We start from the raw sequence: 22409 nt of genomic DNA on the forward strand, positions 1-22409 counted from the left end.
TTTCCACAGCCATATAACCCAAAATATCAAGGCAGATCACCCACAATATCTGCTTTGAACTGGAATATCATCTGTCATATCATCCAAGCCAATGTGGGTTTTTATACAGCTGCTTATATACAGGACCTGAGAGTTTTTGCAGAGCTTCCAGACAGTCATTGGGGTTTTCTTCAACAATAGTGTTGCCATTCTGCAATGCTAACTGAGGACCCTTCCACATAGCCATATAATTTAAGGCCTTTCCACACAGCCCTATATCCCAAAATATCAAGGTGGAAAATCCCACAATATCTACTTTGAACTGGGATAGCTGAGTCCACACTGCCATGTAACCCAGTTCAAAGGAGATGTACTGTATACTGTTGTATACCATTGATGTACTGTATACTGTTATTGTTTTTATTTGATATTTCTGTGAGCCGCCCCAATCCCCTTCCGGAGGAGATGGAGGTGGGATATAAATAAAATAAAATAAAATAAAATAAATAAAGGAGAAAATGTGAGATTTTATTCAGCTGTGTGGAAGGGGCCCCAGTTGTATGGCTGTGGGGAGAGAGGTGGGGTATAAATAATAATAATAATGGGGAGAGAGGTGGGGTATAAATAATAATAATGGGGAGAGAGGTGGGGTATAAATAATAATGGGGAGAGAGGTGGGGGTATAAATAATAATAATGGGGAGAGAGGTGGGGGTATAAATAATAATAATGGGGAGAGAGGTGGGGTATAAATAATAATAATAATGGGGAGAGAGGTGGGGTATAAATAATAATAATAATGGGGAGAGAGGTGGGGTATAAATAATAATAATAATGGGGAGAGAGGTGGGGTATAAATAATAATAATAATGGGGAGAGAGGTGGGGTATAAATAATAATAATAATGGGGAGAGAGGTGGGGGTATAAATAATAATAATGGGGAGAGAGGTGGGGTATAAATAATAATAATAATGGGGAGAGAGGTGGGGTATAAATAATAATAATGGGGAGAGAGGTGGGGTATAAATAATAATAATGGGGAGAGAGGTGGGGTATAAATAATAATAATGGGGAGAGAGATGGGGTATAAATAATAATAATAATGGGGAGAGAGGTAGGGTATTAATAATAATAATAATAATAATAATAATAATAATAATAATAATAATGACGCTACATAGAGGTCATGCCGGCCACATGACCTTAGAGGTGTCTATGGACAACACCGGCTCCTTCTTAGAAAATGAGATGAGCACCAACCCCCAGAGTCCGACAGGACTAGACTTCATGTCAGGGGAAAACCTTTACCTTTACTAATAATAATAATAGACAGATAATGCAATTAGGCGCTCCAAGCTATATCCTGAAACCACATCATATTAGTGTCATCTAGCTGTATGAATATGGCAGCGTAGACCCACAGCCATATAACCCAGAATTTCAAGTCAGATAATCAACACTATCTGCTTTGAACTGGCTTATCTGAGTCCACACTTCCAGATAAGTCAGTTCAATGTGGATGTTATACAGCTGTGTGGAAAGGGCCCCAGCCTGCCTTCCAAGGAGCGCAGCTTTTTCCTTTCCTCTGGGAAGGGCGTCGGGGCTTTTCCAGAGCGGCGCCCTTTGCTTCGGGGATCCAAATGGGAATGTCATCCACTCGGCTGTTTGTTTGGGCTGGGAGGGGAGGGGCGGGGCCAGGAGGGGGCAACCTGGGGAGGAGGGGAGGAGGGGGCGGGGCTTCTTGGGGCCAGGCCACCCGCGGCAATTAAGGCTGAACTTTGGGTGAACTAATTGTTTCGGACCAAGGTAAAGTGGGCAGCGACCTGAGGGGAGGGAGGGCGGGAGGGGGTGGGAAGGGGATGGGGAGGGGAGCGTCGAAGCCAGGGGCATAAAAGGAGCCCCCGCGAGAAAGGGAAAGCAGGTGGCGACGAGTCCGAGGGGCAGAAGAAAGCCAGAGCCTCCTTCTCTGCTCTCCTCTCCGGCATGGGCTTCTTCTCCTCCTTGCTGACCAGCGCCTTGGGCAGCTTCGTGCTCCTGCCGCTGCTGCTCTTCCTGCTCTCGGTCAAGCTCTGGGGCTTGTACTGCCTGCGGGGCCGCGACCCGGGCTGCCCCCTGCCCCTGCCCCCGGGCACCATGGGCCTGCCTTTCTTCGGCGAGACGCTCCAGTTGGTCCTGCAGGTAACGCGCCGCGCAAGTCAAGGAGGCAGCGGAGGAGAGTGGCGCCTCTCCCAGCCCTTTCTTGACCCCCCTCTTGTCTTTCGCAGCGGCGCAAGTTCCTGCAGATGAAGCGGCGCAAGTACGGCTTCGTGTACAAGACGCACCTCTTCGGCAAGCCCACGGTGCGCGTGATGGGCGTGGAGAACGTGCGCCACATCCTGCTGGGCGAGCACCGGCTGGTGGCCGTCCAGTGGCCCGCCTCGGTCCGCACCATCCTGGGCGCAGGCTGCCTCTCCAACCTCCACGACGCCCAGCACAAGCACCGCAAGAAGGCAAGACGGGCCCCGGGGCCAGGGAGGGGACGCGGGGACCGGGGGGAGGAACGCTCTCTCCTGGCCCGGATCGGGGCCCTTCATGGAGGGAGAGGGTCGCCCTTCCTGCCCGAGACTCACTTCCATGCAATACGCTCATAATCATCACTGTAGAGTCTCTTAACTGCCTTGCAATGCGCTTCCAACTACATTATCTCCTCAGTGTAGAGTCTTACTGCATTATCTCTCTGAACTGCCATGCAATGCACTCCCAACTGCTTTATGTCGTCGGTGTAGATTCTCAGTTCCTTTATCTGTCTCTGTACTGCCATGCAATACAATACACTTCCAACTGCATTATCTCGTCGGGGTAAAGTCTTAACTGCATTATCTGCCTCTACACTGCCATGCAATGCACTTCCAACTGCATTATATCATCAGGGTAGAGTCTGAATTGTATTATCTGCCTCTACACTGCCATGCAATGCACTTCCAACTGCATTATATCGGCAGTGTAGAATCTACATTATACGATTGTAGAATCTAACTACGTTATATGTCTCTACACTGCCATGCAATGCACTTCCAACTGCATTATATCGGCAGTGTAGAATGTAACTACATTATATGTCTCTACATTGCAATGCAATGCACATCTATATTCTTAGTGCAAAGTCTCTGAACTGCCATTATCTGTCTACACTGCCATGCAATGCACTTCCAATTGCATTATATCATCAGTGTAGTGTCTCATTGCATCATCTCTCTCCAGTTAACTTTGAGCTGCATTATATCGTCAGTGTAAATCTAACTACATACCTATGTCTTTACATTGGAATGCAAGGGCACATCTATATCATCAGTGTAGAGTCTTCTTAACTTCATTATCTGTCTCTACACTGCCATGCAATACTTTTCCAACTGCATTGTGTCCTCAGTGTAGTTTCACTGCATTATCTTTCTCCTCTGCCATGCAATTAACTTTGAACTGCATTATATCATCAGTGTAGAGACTTAACTGCATTTTCTTTCTCCACTGCAATGCAGTTTTGAACATCAGTGTAGTCTTGACTGCATTATGTCTCTACACTGCCATGCAATGCACTTTGAACTGCATTATATCCCCAGTGTAGCATCTAACTGCTTTATATGCATCTACACTGCTATGCAATACAATTCCAACTGCATTCTCTCCTGGGAGTGGAGTCTCACTGCACTATTTCTCTCCACTGCCATGCAATTAATTTTGAACTGCATTATATCATCACTGTAGAGACTTAACTGCATTATATGTCTTTACACTGCCATGCAATACACTTTGAACTGCATTATCTCAGCAGTGTAGCGTCTACCATGCATCAGTAGAGTCTAACCAGCCTATCGCATTGAGAAATTTCCCAGTTGTAGCACACTTCAGGCTCTTTTCAAGCATGGAGAGGCACTGAACTCATCCCATGAGTTAAACTACATTTGACAGTCATGCATGGCCCTGCATTGAGAAATTTCCCCCTGGTAGGGACCCTTCAGCCTCTCAGACCTCCTGCCTCTTGCACACTTTATTCCCATGTTTACAACTGAAAAAAAAACAACAGGTGGGATGGGAACCATTAAAAGTTTCCCATCCCAAAACCATCATCCATGCATTTCCCTCTCAATGTGATGAGGTTGTTAACTGTATTGTATGCCTCTCAATGCACTTCCAACTGCATTCTATCCTCAGTGTAGGGTCTGACTGCATGATTTGCAAATGAAGCCTCTCCTTGAGCGCTTTCCAGGCTTGAGAGCTGTCGGGGAATGCTTTCCAGAAGCTTTTTTTCTGTTCTGTCCAGCTTCAAACTCCCCGCAAAATCGCGGTAAAGAAAACCCTAAATGCGCACCAATGCTCTGCGATTCCTGTCATCGCCATACGGGCTTACAACTGTTTCCAGGGTTTCCTATCTTAACTCTTCTTCCATACCGCTTTGGAAAAGCATTCAACGACGGGGGGGGGGGGGGGGGGGGTTGAAATCCAAGGCGTGGTAACGCTCCCAACCAACCGCCTCCCATAAAGCGGAGTGGCGCCTTCGGAGGAGGAATGGGAGCCAGCCGGAGGGCTATAAAAAGTCCTCTCCTTTCGAGGAAACCGCGGGTGGACGAGCCCCCTCCCTTTTCTCCTCCCTGCGAGAGATTTAGAGACCGCGGGAGTTTTGGAAATCCACCGTGATCGCGGGTTTTTCTTGTTTACTAGGAACCTCCCCCTTCCTTCCAACTCACAACACAAGAAATGCATTTAAAGGGGAAAGCGCTCACGTTGCTCCCCGAAACAACCCACGCAAAATTCCCAGCCCATGCGGATAGAAATCCTTGTCATTTAATCACAAGTCACGATTGATTGGAGCTGAGGTGGCGCAACGGGTTAAACCCTTGTGCCGGCTGGACTGCTGACCTAAAGGTTGAGTTCCAGACCCGTTGGAATCCCTCCCATAGTTCCCCATCTATCAACATCCGAGGATGCCTGCCATAGATGTGGGCGAAACGTCAGGAGAGAATAAGTTCTGGAACATAGCCATACAGTCCGGAAAACACACAACAACCCAGAGATCCCCATCTACCTGTTAGCCCCCTCTTTAGAAGAGACAATGTCTTTTCCCCAGCTTATTCAAAGCCTCCCACTCTTCCACTCCCACATACCTCACAACCTCTGCGGATGTGGGCAAAACGTCAGGAGAGAGTACTTCTGGAACATGGCCATACAGCCCGGAAAACATACAACCCACTCTTCTTTGCTTTTTCTCCCTGGCCTTGAGTTCACTCCCAATGTTTGTCTTTGGGCCCTTCCACACAGCCATATAACCCAGAATATCAAGGCAGAAAATCCTACAATAGCTGCTTTGAACTGAGTCCACACTGCCAGGTATTCCAGTTCAAAGCAGAAAATATAGGATTTTTTTTTTCAGCTGTGTGGAAGTGGTCTCAGATAACCCAGTTCAAAGCAGATTTTGTGGGATTTTCTTCCTTGATCTTCTGGGATATAGGGCTGTGTGGAAGGCCCTTTGTATTTGGATTCCCAGAAGGATTCCTTTGGGAGCCAAGTTTCCTTGAATTCAGTGAAAGTTAGTGTTTTTGAAAGGTGCAAATTGAGTCAGGAGTGACTTGAGAAACTGCAGGTCACTTCTGGTGTGAGAGAATTGGCAGTCTGCAAGGACCTCCGGATGTTTGATGTTTTACAACCCTTATGGGAGGCTTCTCTCTGTAGGTTAGCCAAGTGAGGGTTTCTCTCTGTAGATCAGCGGCACAAGAGTTTAACCCCTGGCACCAAGGGGGCTCTGATACCAATTTAACTCGATATAGAATCGTACCAGCGCTCTTTGGCAAAGAAGACTTTGTCAAACTACAGCTCCTAGGATTCCATTGCATTGTGATATCCAACTTCTTTTCTTTTAAAAAATAATCTTTTTAATATACCTTTGTATTTTAGCTTTCAGCCTTGGTTTTAATGTATAGTAGAGTCTCGCTTATCCAACATAGTGTTGGATAATGAGGGATTAAGGAAAAGCCTATTAAACATCAAATTACAGTATGATTTTACAAATTAAACATAATATTTTATTACAAATTGACTGAAAAAGCAGTTCAATACCCGTTAACCTTATGTAGTAATTACTGTGTTTATTAATTTAGCACCAAAACATCGCAATGTATTGAAAACATTGATTACTAAAACATGGACTACAAATAAAGATAGGATTGCATAAAATAAACTTTCAGTAACAACACTGTCGGAAGTTAAATCCATAAAAAGTTAAATCCTTGATGCCTAGAGTAACAGCTGTGGATCTGGGCAGGAGGCAGACTGCGTTGGATAATCCAGAACGTTGGATAAGCGAGACTCTACTGTATTACACTTTTATCAGACTGGGGCCCCTTTCATACATCTGAACAAAATCCCATATTTTCTGCTTTGAACTGGACTATATAGTGTGGATTCAGATAACCCTGTTCAAAGCAGATATTGTGGGATTTTTCTGCCTTGATATTCTGGATTATATGGCTGTGTGGAAAGGCCCTGTACCCAGCTCTCCTTATTCTGATCTATGACTGTAATCTATACACATAATAAAATGGAAAATATGTATGTGTCTATGTGGCTGGGGTGTCCACTTACATGGACAAGCTCCCACTTTCACAAATAGCTATAGCTCCCACTACTCAGAAGACACCAATTGCCCTCCCTCCTAAACATGTACAAGAGCCCTGCCAATGTCCTCCACAAACACCATATGGCCCACCACCCAAGTGAATACAGGGACAATTTCATCTTATAGATTTATATGTTTCCTCCACCACAGACATTCCAGTGTTTCTGACTCTCTCCATTGGTGTGGAATTTGCATGACCCTGCCCACCGCCTTTCCCATAACCCTTTCCTATTCCTTTCTATGGCACACAGCAAACAGAGAAATTGATCAGCAACTGAACATACTAGAGAGGGTTGGAGAAAATTCACCATGATTTATGGGAGTTGTAGTTCACCTACATCCAGAGAGCACTGTGAACCCAAACACCAGTGGATCTGGACTTAGCACACATACCTGATATGCTGAAATTTGATTACTGGAGGGGTTTGTGGGGAACTGACCTTCCTTTCTGGGAGTTGTAGTTCACCCACAACCAGGGAAACTGTAACCTCCATCGATGATGGACCTGGACCAAACTTGGCACACAAAACTCCCATGACTAACTCAACCTACTGGAAGGGTTTGAGGGGACGGATTCACCATAGTGGGAGTTGTAGTTTACCCTGCAGCCAGAGAGCACACTGAACATTATGGATGATGCATCTAGAGCAAACTTGCCCAACATAACAAACTTTATTGATAGAGTTTCTTGGGGTTAAAATAGGAGACATTTCCTGAAACAATATTCTTTTTAGTAGGTACAAGGTATACATTTACAACACAGTTGCAGACTACATTCGTTTTTAAAAAAGCTTGGTTGAAAAGGATTGGTTGAGGGCACAGAGGCCTGAGTTATGGATCTCTCTCCTTAGTATCAATTTCTGCACTTCTTTAGAATCCTAAGAAGTATTTAGTAGATTTTAATTGCTGTTTTAATAATGAATATTTTAGTGTTTAGTTTTAATTGTAATTGTTATTTTTGGAATTTGTATGGTGGGCACCAAATTGCTGCTGGTTGCAAGGCTGCCCTGAGTCCCCTTCAGGGTGAGAAGGGCGAGATACAAGTATGGGAAATAAATAAATAAAACCTGGCATGTTGTCAGTTATAGTTAATCCACAACCTTATGCATTTTGTACAATTAAAATTTGACCTTTTCAAATAACTCGGGCAACACTGGGTACCCAAGTTAGTAAGTAATAAAGAAAGATTGATGCCAAACTACATTCATTCTATAGTACTTGGCAATCCAAGGCAATGGTAGGGTCAGGCTTTCTGCCTGCAAGCTTACACTGCCCTGTATCCCAGGATCTGATCCCAGACTGCTCTATGTAACAATATTTGAAAAATGTTCTGTTCCTGCTTTGAAAGTATTATTCCTGTTCAATTGTGTGGTGCTTACTGTGAAAGTAAGTAGGAAATGACATTTATAACCCAGGTACAAAAATCGTGTTATAGGTCCATTCTACACTGTCCTTGGCCCCTTCCACACAGTTGTATAAAATTCACATTGAACTGGATTATATGACAGTGTGGACTCAGATAACCCAGTTCAAAGCAGATGTTGTGGATTATATGTCTTGATATTCTGGGTTATATGGCTGAATTTTTGTTCCTGGGTTATAAATGTCACATTCGTACTTGATCCCAGATTTTCTTATCCCAGATTATATGGTAGTGGAGACTCATATAATCCAGTTCAAAGTAGATCACCTTAGATCAGATCCTGGGATATAAGGACAGTGTAGAAGGGGTCACATAGGGCCCTTCCAGACAGGCGCTATATCTCAGGATCTGATCCCAGATTTTCTGTTTATCTCTGATTATCTGGCGGTGCGGACTCATATAATCCAGTTTAAAGCAGAAGACCTGGGAAGAGTTCTTGGGATATAGGGTCCATCTGGAAGGGCCCTAAGTGTTATCTGCTTAACCAGATAACAGATGTGGACTCATTTTATGCCTTGTTCATTTATGTTGGTATATAATTTACTGAGTTGTTCTTGATTTGTTTATTAATTTGTTTACGTATTGCTGTCGGGCATTGAATGTTTGCCATTGTATATTCTGTTTTGAGCTGCCCTGAATCCCTTCTGGGAGATAGGGCTGGCTATTAATAAAGATTCATTCATTCATTCATTCATTCATTCATTCATTCCCAAATTATCTGGCAGTGTAGACCCACACAATCCAGTTCAAAGTAGATAATCTGGAATCAAATCTTGAGAAATAGAGCAGTGTAGATTGAGTCTATGTCCAAACTGTATTATTTGGCTGTGTAGATCCAGCCCAAACATCGGCCAACCTCTCTGCCACTCTCTAGGTGATCATGCGGGCTTTCTCCCGGGAGGCGCTGGAGCACTACATCCCACCCATCCAGGAGGAGGTCAGCGCTTGCCTCCAGCAGTGGCTGCTGGCCCCCGGGGGCCCCAACGGCACTGGAGGCTGCCTGCTGGTCTATCCGGAGGTGAAGCGCCTCATGTTCCGCATCTCCATGCGCATCCTGCTGGGCTTTCGTCCCAGCCAAGCCCACGCCCAGAGTGAGCAGTGTCTGGTGGAGGCCTTCGAGGAGATGATCCGCAACCTCTTCTCCCTTCCCCTCGATGTGCCCTTCTGTGGCCTCTACAAGGTAAGGAAGACACCCTCCCCCCACACACAAAGTCTTCATTCCCTTCCCAAATTGGAATGAGCCCAGAGGCTGGCATTGATCACCCCTCCACATGCCGTACATGCTCCTTCCACATGCCGTACTGCAGATAATTGCAAATGAAATCCTGGAACCAATTTGGAAGCCTGAGTTGGGATGACGCAAACTGCAGAGCACTGATGCACATGAAGGGCCTTCTTTTGCACTTTTGTGGGAATTTGTTGTCCGGCTGCTGCAGTTTGAAGAACTGCATTAAATGCTCAGCTTAGATGGCGTCAGACACCCTCTCCAAAATGGGGAGGGCCGGAGTGGTTGCATTGGCCACCTCTCTAAGAATACTGTATGGCTGAGAATGGGGACCATCTACACTGACCATTTCATGAAGTTTGAACTTTGCTTCAAACTGCGGCTGCCAATTTTCACTCTTTTCCTATCTAAGAGAGCAAAAGAAAGCCCTTCATGCACATCAGTGGTTTGTGTCATTCCCATCTGGACCACAAACTGGTTCCAGGATTTCCTATTGAATCATCTTCACAGCCTTCAGAATAGGCAGTCTCTGACTTACAAATGACCCATACCGTGTTTCCCCCAAAATAAGATAGTGCCTTATATTGTCCCCAAAGATGTGCTAGGTCTTATTTTCAGGGGATGTCTTATTTTTCCATGAAGAAAAATTCACATTTATTGTTGAACAAAAAAAGAACATTTCTTATATACTGTACAGTAGTTGTCATTACAAACCAACATAACCAGATAAACTGTGAATCCTATCAAGAATTTCTTGTTACAGTAGAGTCTCACTTATCCAACATAAACGGGCTGGCAGAATGTTGGATAAGCGAATATGTTGGATAATAAGGAGGGATTAAGGAAAAGCCTACTACACATCAAATTAGGTTATGATTTTACAAATTAAGCATCAAAACATCATGGTATAAAACAAATTTGACAGAAAAAGTAGTTCAATACGCAGTAATGCTATGTAGTAATTACTGTATTTACGAATTTAGCACCAAAATATCACGATGTTTTGAAAACATTGACTACAAAAATGCGTTGGATAATCCAGAATGTTGGATAAGCGAGTGTTGGATAAGTGAGACTCTACTGTACTACCATTATTTCCATGTACAACTGGTATGTACATTTACCAATCCTGCATGTTCTGGTGTTCTGTTTGGCAGGCGCCGGGCATGCTTCCAAACTAAAACTTAGATAGGTCTTACTTTCGGGGGAGGCCTTATATTTAGTAACTCAGCAAAATCTCTACTAGGACTTATTTTCAGGGGATGTCTTATTTTCGGGTAAACAGGGTAGTTAAGAATGAGGGTGGGACAACAGGAAGTGAGAGAAATCTGCCCCTTGGAATGGAAAGTCACTCTTGGAAGAGATATCAGGGGAAAAGGAGTCTCCACTCAAGCTTTATCTCCAATCCTTGTTTCCACAACAAGCCATTTTTTCAAAATCCAGTGATCACAGGGACAAACCTACAGAACTTATCTGGTTTATTACTTGGGGACTGCATGTATTGGTTTGAAACTGTATTAAATGATCAGTGTAGATGGGGCCCGGGTAAGGGAGGGAGTGCACACTCCTCCTCCTCCTGAGTCCACTCTGTTTGTAGGGCTTGAGAGCACGGGGCATCATCCATGCCAAAATCGAGGAGAACATCAGGGCGAAACTGGCCGGGAAGGAGCCTACTGATGGCTACAAGGATGTGCTGCAGCTACTGATGGAGCACACGCAGGGTGACGGGGAGCAGCTCAGCATGCAGGTGAGAAAGGGGACTTCCCACACCTGCATTAAGTGGGGGTCTGGGATCCATGATAGGGTCACCATAAGTCAGAAACTGTTTGAAGACTCAGGCCAACAACGGTTTCTTCCAGGCATACCTCCTGTTCCTTGATTCTAAATTTAACAGGAATGCTTGCATTGCCCCAGCTTCCCACACTCTTTTGAGGTACTGCATTCTTTTAATGGGGAAAAATCCTCCTTAGGGAATGCAGGATTTGGGGAGAAGAGAGGTAATTAGAGTTGTGCACAGAAATCGTTTCCATCCGTTCTTTCATTACTTTCATTCCTACGGGACCCCTTTTCCTATAAAAGTCAGCTTGACATGAAAACAAGTGGGAGCCAATCCCGGCTCCTCACCTGCTTTTTTCATCACAGTTTAACTACTATGAGTTACCTCTCCTCTTCCAAGAGGTCATTACTCTTCCTTACCTGGAAGTGGGAACTTGGCAAGCCTCCTTAAAATACCTTGGACAAGTGTGTGGCTGCTGGTGTGCGCATGCACCTGCTTGCAGCTGAGTGCCTCCTCTAGAGTGAGAGACAGCTTTAAGAACTTGCTTGCCTCCTTTAAATGCCTTGGAATGGAATGGAATGGAATGCTGGTGTGCAAGCATATTATTCATATTATCTTCTTAGAACTGGGTTATATGAATCTACATTGCCATTATTATTATATAATCCAGTTCACTACATCCTGAAACTGCATCTTCTGGCAGTCTAAATGCAGCCTCATTGTAGGCCCCTTCTACACTTCCATATAATCCAGTTCAAAGCAGGTAATCTGGATTTTTATGTCAGTGTAGAAATGGCCTTAGTAGTTGTTGGTGCTCTCCCATCCAAGTTACTAACCAGTGGTGGCCCTGCTTAACATTCAAGATCAGATGGGCTCTAGTGCATTCAAGGTATTTAGGTCCTTTCTCCTTACTATAATCTTTTTAAAACTTGGCAGTCCTCTTTCCCTAATGAAACCAAATTTGCTTCCAAATCACAACACCCTTATTGTAACAGTTCCCTTCTGTTTTCCCTTGTCACTGACTTTCAAAAACATTATTTCTCCAGAATCCTTAGAAGCAGCTGTGTTTTGAAGTGGGACTTTTCTGCATTTTAATAAAATCTAGTTTGCTCAGGAGGGAGGCTATTATCGAGTGGGGACCACCTGTGATTAAGAGCTAGGAATGGATTTTCAAGGAGTTGCAATGGGCTAAGGCATTTCATTCACCAACTTCTCTCTCTCTCTCTCCCCCCCCCCCTTACATTTCCTTCTTTGAATGCAAGCTGGTGTTCATTATATTCTTAAACCTGCATCCTATTGTTTAATCCCAGCTGGAGTGGACACAATTGGAATGGCAACTCAATGGGTGGTCAAATCCTTTTGATTTGTCAGGTTTGCTCTAGTTGAGACTAATAATAGCATTCTGGTCTAAGCAGGTAATCTTATGTGTGCCTACTAGCAAGTCAGGTTGGAGATAACTCTTTTTCTAGAACACTCCCCAGACATTTGCTTTGGTAGCTTGTTGTTGTGTGTCTACAAGTCATGTTTGACCTACAGCAACCCTAGGGTGAACCTACCAGGGAGATTTCTTGGCAAAATTTGCCCAGAGAGTATTTCTTGGCTGTTTGGGTAGCTTTAAGAGTTTGATGAGCAGTATTTTTTGCTGTTTTTTAAGATATTCAAGGGTTTGGCTTCAGAGGTTATTGGAGATTTGTCAAATTCAGAAAAGTAATGGGAGGACCTCATGAGACCTCAATTTTCTGCCTTGATTTTCTGGGTTATATGGCTGTGTGGAAGTTCCCACTGAATTGGTTCAATCTACAGATCACCCATACTCCTAAATCACTCCTTTCACTTCAACTTTGCCAAATGTGAACTTCATTCTCTCTTCCTGCCAATGTTGGAGTTGATGGTGGTTATGGACCAACTTATGGGGATTCTGGTTGGAAACATCTGTTAAGCGTGTTCATTCTTTTCTCTTGCTCATAGGCAGAAAAATGCCTTTAGAAACTGATACCTAAAACCCGTCCCTTTATTTTATGCCTGCTACCCTGTATCTCTCTCACATGTATTGCACACTACTGATCCTCACCAATTTCTCAGTAAATATTACACTAAAATATTACAAAATATAACAAATATTCTGTTCCTAGTCTGAAAGTGTTATTTTCTGTTTAATTGTGCAGTACCTACTTTGAAAGTAGTTGTTAATCTCCAGAAACTTCATTTTTGTCACAAGCTATGTTGAATAGGTAAGACTATAGATATTCATTGAAAAACTATAGCAACATGTGCTGCAGGATGTCCCACAAAGACAAAGTTTTTGTAGTTTAATAAACCTTTTTCATATTTTCATGAGAGAACTAATTAGGAAATGACATTTATAACCCAGAAACAAAAATCATGTTACATAGTGTTACTGTTATAGTGCGTCTTCAAGTAGTTTCCAAGGTATGGCAAGCCTAAGGCCAAGTCATGGGTCTTCTGGGCAAGAAGGGTTTGCCCTTCAGCCTGAGAAAATGTAAGTCATCCAATGGGTATCCATGGCCAAGAGGGGATTGATTCCACAAGATAGTGAATTTTGGAGGTAGACATTTGAGACATTAAGTGAGGGGTACTAAGATGTTAGTGGAACTCATGCACGAGTATACATAAATTATCAACATTGAATTTACCATGGGTTTTGCAAGCTGTAAGACATAAATTGAAACATATTAGTTGCCAGACATAGGCCTTAGGATAATCTGTCTAGTCTGTTGTATAGCTCCTATACTCTAAAACAGTGACCAATTTTCAGGACCAGGAGGTGTTGGCCTTGGGATGCTGAAGAGGCCTATACCAGTGTCTTTTCTAATGGGCTACTGGTGCAAAAGTGCAAACCACCTCAAGAGACACCATCAGAAGGGAGTGACACCAAAATGACTGCCAAAAAATGTCCTTTCGGTGTTCTAGCAGATTTTTTAAAAATAAAAATATATTGGGATTAGATATGTTTATTTACATTTATTTATTTACAACATTTCTACCCCACCCTTCTCACCCAAGGGGACTCATTTTTTTCCAAAACCCAGCTTACATATCTGCAAGACTAAAACTGTTCTCATTTCCTTTTTGAATCTTGCAATGCACGTGAGCCCCCATCAGAGCTGTCATTATTTCCCAATTGCAGTGATGCTTAGAGTCATGGTTTGTCTGCATGCACTGGTGTTGTTGTTTTTTATATTGTTTTATTTTAAAATTTTTGGTTGATTTTGTATTGTTTGAGTGAGAGAAGAGATCCATGGGGTGATAGCATGAGTTGGTGCACTGAGTGACACCAAATCCTAGTTGCACATGTCTGGTTTCTCCCACTCTTTCTTCAATTAACAGTGCATGTATTGACATGTGAAGACAGTGCAGGAAATAAGTGGCAATTTAACAGGAGGGACTACAGCAAAGAGAATATGTTTCTGTATTTTATCTCGGTCTGTCCTGAAACAGAAGGCTGTAGAAAGACTTGGAGGGCAACAGACATTGCAGAAGAAACAAACTGGAGAGCACTCAATGGACAGGAAAAAGAGACAAGTCTCCAAAGTGCTCAATAGTATTAATCTGAAGAAATTCCCAATACATTTCAGCAATCTCTCTCACACACTCTCAATTGATTTCATCAGGGGCAAAGTGAAATCTAACTGCAGAAAGTTCCAAGATCTAACACTGGATATTTCTGTATTGAACTATATATAGGCCAAATTACATTTAGACTTTTTCCAGAATAGAGCAGCCATATTGTGAACACTGGAGGTGTGGCTCCTTCTTTCCTTTGGATAACAGGCACTGCAGACTGTCAGAGGACTGGACAGAAGAGAGGAAAATTGTTCTGCAAGAGAAAGCATTAGGATAGGCACTTACATGCAAAGTTAATGTGGCCCTCCAGATCATATTGACCTGTGTCTCTCAGTATTCCTTACAACTATCTGTGCTGCCTAAGATTTACTGGAAGTTGCAGTCTAATTGTATTTTAAGAATCAATTATTTCCACCTGATTGATTGGTGCAGTCCATAATATTTGTGCAGGAATAAAATTTGGAGTTTGATTTCTCCTTGTGGTTATGAAAAATCACGGTACAATGGAAATAGCTTTTAAACTGTTATTTATTAATGTTTATACTATTGTGTCATTTTAATTGCATGAAAGGTAATTGTTTATTCTTTATTATTTATATTATTGTCTGTATCTCTGATTGTTGTAAGCTGCCCCAAGTCCCTTCGGGGAGAGGTGGCGGGGTACAAATAAAGTTGTTGTTGTTGTTGTTGTTGTTGTTGTTGTTGGTGTATTATTATTAATGGAAGTGAGTGTGGGACTGGACTGTAACCTGGAGCTGTGAGACGTGTTGGACTACTCACATGGCCATGAAGCTCTATGGGTGACTGGGTCAATTACTCTTTCTTAGCCTAACCTATTCTGCAATGTTACTGTGAAGATAAAAATACGGAGGAGAGCCATTAATGCTATTGAAGAGAAGGTAGGATATATGCAGTCTGAAACTGTTTTCCCCTTTTCTCCCTTCCTCTAAAGGAGCTGAAAGAATCTGCAACAGAGCTGCTTTTTGGTGGGCATGAGACCACAGCCAGTGCTGCAACATCCTTGATTATCTTTCTAGGACTTCATCATGAAGTATTACAAAAAGTGAGAAAGGAATTGCAAGAGAAGGTAAGCCATCTCTCAGAACACCATGAGCAGAGCATATTTAAAATGCTATCAATAAGTAGGCAGAAGGATGATCAAATACTGTTGGGGGAAGTCTCCACTGGGGATGCTTATCTGCCTAGAGCTGAAAGGCATCTTAAACTTCTTTTCAACTTTGGTGATTGGGGTCCTCCACTATAGGAGTATAGACTTATAGGTCTTAGACAAGGGACCTCATCACATTGAAATACTTAAGCCTGGGGGCAGCGGGGGAATCTGTGGGACAGCAGGGCAAATCCATCAGGCAGTGGAGAAAACCATCCTCAAGCACTCCACATCTCTTTCCCCATCACACATGAGAAGCCATTACTGCACGGCTTCCCCCTGCGCTGTCCCTGGCTTAACTAATGAGGACATGGGTAGCCACTCATGTTCTCAGGGCTCTGTCCTAGACACTTCCAGGATGGAGCCAGGACAAAGCCCTGTCAGAAGTAGCCCTGCATCATGTGATGGGCTCTGGTGGACTCCTTGAGAACACAAGTGACTACCCATGTTTTCATTAGAAGCCAGGGACAGTGCGGGGGGAAGCTCTGGCCCCATATGACAAGGTCCTAAGCATTTGTCCCAACTGAAGTAAACTCATTGAATAAACAGAATTTGATCATCTCAGACCTATCTGAGTTCTGTTGATTGAATGGGCATGCCTGCTTTAGGACTAAGAACTGGATTTAGTCCCTAATATTTAGCGGGTCTAAAGGAGCCTCTGGTGGCGCAATGGTCGGCGGTTTGAATTGGGAGCAGGGTGAGCTCCCATCTGTCATTTCTTGCTCCTCATGTGGGGACATAAGAGAAGCCTCCCACAGGATGATAAAAACATCCTCTTGGGCAATGTCCTTACAGGCAGATAATTCTCTCACACCAGAAATGACTTGCAGTTTCTCAAGTTGCTCCTGACGTGAAAAAAAGCGGATCTAAAATCTATGAGAATCAAAGTAACAGATTTGAAATACGTTCGTTTGCTTTTTAGAAAAAGGGGCAATGAAACAGTTAGTATTTTTGTGTTTAATGTAATACCATTCCAGAAGAAGGATTCTTCTCTAAAAGGAATACCCGTAGTTACGCTTGTGTGATTTTTATTTCAGTGTCTATGAAACTGACTTGAAAACAGTATGCATTCTCTAGTTTGAATATTTTATTCATTTTGTACGCTCTCCCAGAGTGCATGGATTCAATCAAAGTTCTCTCTCTCAATCTAATCAACAGTAATATGGAAATTTCCCTAACACAGAGGTTCTCAGCCTGTGGGTCCTCAGATGTTTTGGCCTTCAACTCCCAGAAATCCTAACAGCTGGTAAACTGGCTGGGATTTCTAGGAGTTGTAGGCCAAAACATCTGTGGACCCACATCTTAAGACCACTGATTTAACACAAGTGATATGCTTCCTGGTGTGTGTGTGTGTGTGTGTGTGTGTGTGTGTGTGTGTGTGTGTTTTCTTCTCCAAATCACACAGAGGTGATGAGCCTCTTGGGCATCTTCGAGGATGCCAAGCTGTATGGGTGGAAATGTATACATTGAACCTGTTGCAGTTTGAGAGCACTCACAAAGACGGTAGAAACTCAATTGGCAGGAAGAAAGTACATTGTAAAGTAGGAAATGGTAAGCAGATCAAGTGGGCACTAGTATTCTTGTCCCTTTGCAGGGAAACGAAGAGTAGAATTTCCCCCAACAGATGTTGGAAGACTTGGTCTGGGAGGTCACAGGCACCTAAATTTATTGCTACAAGTTCTTTATATTGATATGTTATGTTGTATTTCTAGGGATTGCTAAGCAAACAAAGTCAAGAGAAGCATTTGGAAATGGAGATATTGGAACAACTGAAATATACCGGCTGTGTGGTCAAAGAGACTCTGCGCCTGAGCCCACCTATTCCAGGAGGATTCAGAGTGGCCCTCAAAACCTTTGAACTAAATGTAAGCAGGAGAAAACTAGTTTTGGAAAAGAAGTAGTGTCTTTAACCAGGAAAATACCAGATAATATTTTCATATGATCATTCCAAGTGTACAGTTTCACTGGTACAGTCTTGATCATGGAGAAATAGCACCTATTGAACATTACATTATTTGACAGGATTTACATTTATTTTTTTCCTGCTTTGTGTTACAGCTAACAATAACCCTTTTCTTAGTATTTCTCCCACAATGAAACTATATTAAACACCAGCAAGTCCATAATGTTCTGTCACCCAGCAACTTCACCAAGACAGGAACTACTCCTTTGTGAGAACATTTTTGCAGCTGGGCTACTTCCATCATAAACTGAAAACCTCATAATTGCATAAGGGTGCAACAAGTGCATACACACACCACATTTGTTCCACCTCTAAGGACTGTGGCTCAAATTGTGTACCATATTCAGATATAACCTTCTGTTATGCTTGTAGATGCCATTTTAAGGTTATTGTGGAAGGAGGCATTTAGTACCTCTTTTGTGAAATTCAAACCTTAACATGTGGCTGTTTGGTACCTGAGGGAGTGGGGAATACCCAGGCGGCCTTTAGATGCATTTTTTGTCCAGATGCACAAAGGAGATAGGTTCCTTCTAGAGGTCATGCCAAGGCTGACAAATGTTTATAGAAACTGGGGTCCAAGGTTTTCCACCCATCTTCTAAAGGGCTCCCCTCATGCTTGGGACTCAACATATCCTGGAGTAAGACCATAGGACAGGTGCCACTGTTCCTTTATTGATCTCCCATAATGTATCAAGGGGCTGGATGAGAGGTATAACTCCCTCTGACTCTCAGTAGGACAGTCACCACTGGGATGATAATGCTAGTGACATTTTATTGTTTATCACATATACCAGTAGCAGTCTTGAAACCTCATCACATGGGCAAAATTGTCCATCCTGTGACAGTTTCACCTCGCTTCAGGCATGCAATCTACCAGATCCCATCACATAACATAGATCTACTTCAAGCGGGGCTCCGTGCCTGAAGTGAGGTAAAACTGTTGTAAGAGGCACCAGCGAGAACACAGGAGGCTTCCCGTGTTCCATAGAAAAGAATGGAGGGAAGCTGGGTGGCAATGCTTTCCCTTGTGGGATGAGATAAGGGACAATTTGGGCAATGTAGGGTGTGGGGTACCGGGTTCCCTTCACTGAGTTCTCTATGATCCATAGCAAACCCCCCTGCTATCACCCGCAGGTTAGACTTCAGTGTGAGGAGGTCCTCTGTTCTCTGTTTGCTAGTCCACACATAGGCACACAAAGAGGAATATGTGAGCAGGTTTATAGAAGTACAGAGGAAGTCTCCCTCCCTGATAGACAGGGGAAGGTCCCCACTCTGTCCTGTGATAATTCCATTTTGCTGCAGAGGGCATGAAAAAGGATGGGAATGGGTTGCAGGCAGTGTCTGGATTTTTTCACAGAAATATTTTATTACAGGCTTCACTCGTACTAGGGGCGAGAAAATGTGTGTACAAAGGGCATAAATCAATCAATAAAATTACAGGTGAAATTAGTCAATCAAGCTACAGCTGTGAGTTTGCAAGACTTGAGCAGAGCTGTTGATGCCTGGGGCTCCTGGAAGTCTCTCCATTTGTAGGGTTATCGTACACCAGCCAGCCTGGGCCCTTCCAGATGTTGTTAGATTCCAAATCCCAGCAATCATCACTGAAGATACCCATGATGGGTATAATGTAGCTTAGCAACATCTGGCTCACTGATTAATTCCTTTTCAATCTGTGGATATATAATTCTTATAACAATTCTAACAACTGTTGTCATCTCAGGCACACTTGGGAAAAATTTATACTTGCAGTATATTAGTTGTCTAGGAAATGGCTGGGGACGTGACTTAAGGACATTATGCTGGAGCCTGTGTGGTGTAGTGGTTTGAGTGTTGGATGAATACTCTGGGAGACAAGGGTTCAAATCACTCTTCAGACACATACATCAAATGCAGAGGTTCTCAATCTGTGGGTCCACAGGTGTTTTGGTCTACAACTCCAAGAAATCCCAGCCAATTTACTAGCTATTAGGATTTCCGGGAGCTGAAGGCCTAAACATCTGGGGACCCACAGGTTGAGAACCACTGATCTAATGTGTGGTTTTGGGTGAATTATATTCTCTCAGCGTAAGCAGAGGGCAATGGCAAACCCTCTGAATAAATCTTACCAAGTAGAATCTATGATAGGGCTGAGAAAAGTTGAATAGAAGGCACACAACAAACAATATATGAGGCGAAGCTATTTACCTCTTTTGTGTTGTTATTACTCTTTTGCTTGTTTCCTGTAGGGATACCAGATTCCTAAAGGCTGGAATGTTATTTACAGTATTTCTGACACCCATGAAGTTGCCGAGCTGTTCACCGACAAAGATGAATTCAATCCCGATCGCTTCATGTCTCCTTTCCCGGAGGATGTCTCACGATTTAGTTTCATCCCCTTTGGAGGCGGCTTGAGAAGCTGTGTGGGAAAAGAGTTTGCTAAACTTCTTCTCAAAATCTTTACTGTTGAATTGGCCCGGAATTGTGACTGGCAACTTCTAAATGGACCCCCAACAATGAAGACAGGCCCTACCGTGTATCCTGAGGACAATCTCCCTACAAAATTCACAAGTTTTAATGGTCAGGTCTAACAAATTCAGTTTAAATCATGCACAGTGGCTTTTTATAGTGCCCTAAATCCAATATTATATATATTTAACTTTATGAATGTGTGATAGATATTTATATGTTTTTTTCTAAGAATATTTTAAAGCTGTTTCATGTATAAACCTTGGTGTGTGTGTGTTTTTTTAAAGTAAGCACTATAATTATGGGTCCTTGGGATTCGTAGTTGGATAATTTTATTTCTATAGAAATAAAGTGTCCTACCATTTAAGGAGCATTCTCAAACTTTGTTTCTTTATTTTGAAAGTATTTAAAAATTGTGTGGATCACACTTGTATCCCAGCACATGATGACAAGTAAAAGAAAAGACCTGAAGACAATGAATTTAAATACACATGGTGAAAAAAAGTGGTATGGCTTATGTAAAAATAAATCTGATGTGTAAATTGTTTAATGGTTGGTTATGTTTGTGGAAAATATAATTAAGTGCTGAAGTACTGTTGTTATCTATAGATCAAAGTAGGTTTGTGCTGGTGGTGTTACAACAGCAAAACCACTTTCTATTTTCTTTAGACCAGAAAGAAACAAGCTGATGTCCTCCAGATGTTTTGGATTACAACTTTGGTCTTCCCTAACCATTGGCAATGGTGATAGTAATTGTAGTCTAAAACTTCTTCTGTGGGTTTATTGCCTTTCTTGACTGGACAGAGATGGGGAATTTTGACCCCTTCAAGAAAGATTGGTCAATAAAGTATCGTCTATTTTATTTATTTTAATCACCCACTTGAAAGCTTATTGGAATTTTGGACCATGTGTGCATGGGATGTGTGCATGCAGAAAATGAGATATTTTAGATATTTCTGAAACCCCCTCAAAGATATTTTAGCATATTTTTTCAGGTCTGCTGCAAGATATATGGGAGTATGGCTTTGCTAAGTCTGCCACTCTTGACCCTAACTTAAAAAGCAAACGCTCCCTTGTGACCAACCTAGGGTTTCCAAGTTTTTTATTTCTAATATGTCTAGATTTGAATGTGCATTGGCCACAAGCTACTTTTGAAGTAAACATTTTCTTCTAGACCTTATACCAGTGGTCCGCAAGAACTAAAATATGGTCTACAGCCTTATCGTTATAACACCATTGCAACAAGACCAAATGGCCTCGCGAAACCTTCTTAGTGTGCCGAGGGAATGGGGAGGTCGGGAGGGGAGAGGCTGACTAACCACGAAATGCATGACAACAAGCCTCCTGACTGCTGCTTCTCCTCCCTCCCTCCCTTTGAGCGGAGCCATTCCATGTGGAGCCTGGAAGTGGGGGCAGCTTGGTGTCTTCGTTTTTAGGTCTTTTCCTGGGGTCATTTGGGGGTGCTGATTCAGAAAATTGCATTGGATAGACCACATCAGCTCTCAGTAATTAAATATGGGTTTCTGGTTGCAAACAGATGGTGACTACAGGATGGCGTATGTTCTGTATCAGAAACTAGAGCTGATATGGTCTACACTGCAATTTTTTGAATCGGCACCCCAAATAACCAAACCGAATCTAATGTTGATCAAAAACTGAATCTCCAACCCTGTTGGAGAGCATCCAGCATTATGAATCACAAAAGGGAAAAGATACTTTTCATTTGGAAAAAAGACTACAGGTTTAACATGGAACAGCCTTCCACTTTAGGGTAATACATGAATCCAAGCTGGGCATTGTCTTTTCCCTCAAACGATCATCATGATATTTTAGACAATGTGAGTGTAGGAACAGTATGGCCCAAGCACTGTATTTTTAATTCTGAGTAGAATGGTTCATGGAAAGTGTTGATGGGTACACATTAGGGGTCAGAAATGTTCCTTTTGGGGGGTTATGGGGAAGCCAGAAAAAAGAATATATGTGTGTATATAACAAACAGTATTTCGGCACTAGGTTTCTAGTCCCCACTGACACATACAACTGACCAGGGCCCCATCTACACTGCTATATAAAATCCAGATTATCTGCTTTGAACTGGATTATATGGCGGTGTAGCTCCAGCCTGGGTGATCTTGAGAGATCTACTGATGTTTTGGCTGATCTCCCTTAGAGACCTGTTGGAAGGGGGAGCGAGGAGA

General features: G+C 42.9%; 1 protein-coding gene across 2 annotated transcripts; it reads left to right on the plus strand.

Moving 5' to 3' along the window:
• Positions 1-1708: 1708 nt before the first annotated feature.
• LOC100564658 (cytochrome P450 26A1) lies at positions 1709-20761 on the plus strand. 2 transcript variants are annotated; one of them, XM_062976158.1, is made up of 7 exons: positions 1709-1785; positions 2244-2468; positions 8923-9228; positions 10871-11020; positions 15588-15722; positions 17516-17668; positions 19992-20761. In XM_062976158.1, exons 2-7 carry the CDS (start codon positions 2262-2264, stop codon positions 20331-20333), a joined length of 1293 nt encoding a protein of 430 aa, XP_062832228.1. In that variant the 5' UTR covers positions 1709-1785; positions 2244-2261; the 3' UTR covers positions 20334-20761. The 2 variants fall into 2 exon arrangements, with proteins under 2 accessions (XP_062832228.1, XP_008113543.2); XM_008115336.3 differs by lacking the exon at positions 1709-1785 and adding an exon at positions 1852-2157.
• The last annotated feature ends 1648 nt before the right edge of the window (positions 20762-22409 follow it).

This window comes from Anolis carolinensis, chromosome 3 (assembly GCF_035594765.1).
Source record: "Anolis carolinensis isolate JA03-04 chromosome 3, rAnoCar3.1.pri, whole genome shotgun sequence".
Classification (NCBI taxonomy): domain Eukaryota; kingdom Metazoa; phylum Chordata; class Lepidosauria; order Squamata; family Dactyloidae; genus Anolis; species Anolis carolinensis.

Excerpts from the sequence above, each read along its gene's own strand:
- LOC100564658 (XM_008115336.3), top strand. The coding sequence starts at position 1,963 with ATGGGCTTCTTCTCCTCCTTGCTGACCAGCGCCTTGGGCAGCTTCGTG. Across the intron at positions 2,469-8,922 it reads AGCACAAGCACCGCAAGAAG|GTGATCATGCGGGCTTTCTC; the intron begins GCAAGACGGGCC and ends GCCACTCTCTAG. Across the intron at positions 15,723-17,515 it reads GAAAGGAATTGCAAGAGAAG|GGATTGCTAAGCAAACAAAG; the intron begins GTAAGCCATCTC and ends TTGTATTTCTAG.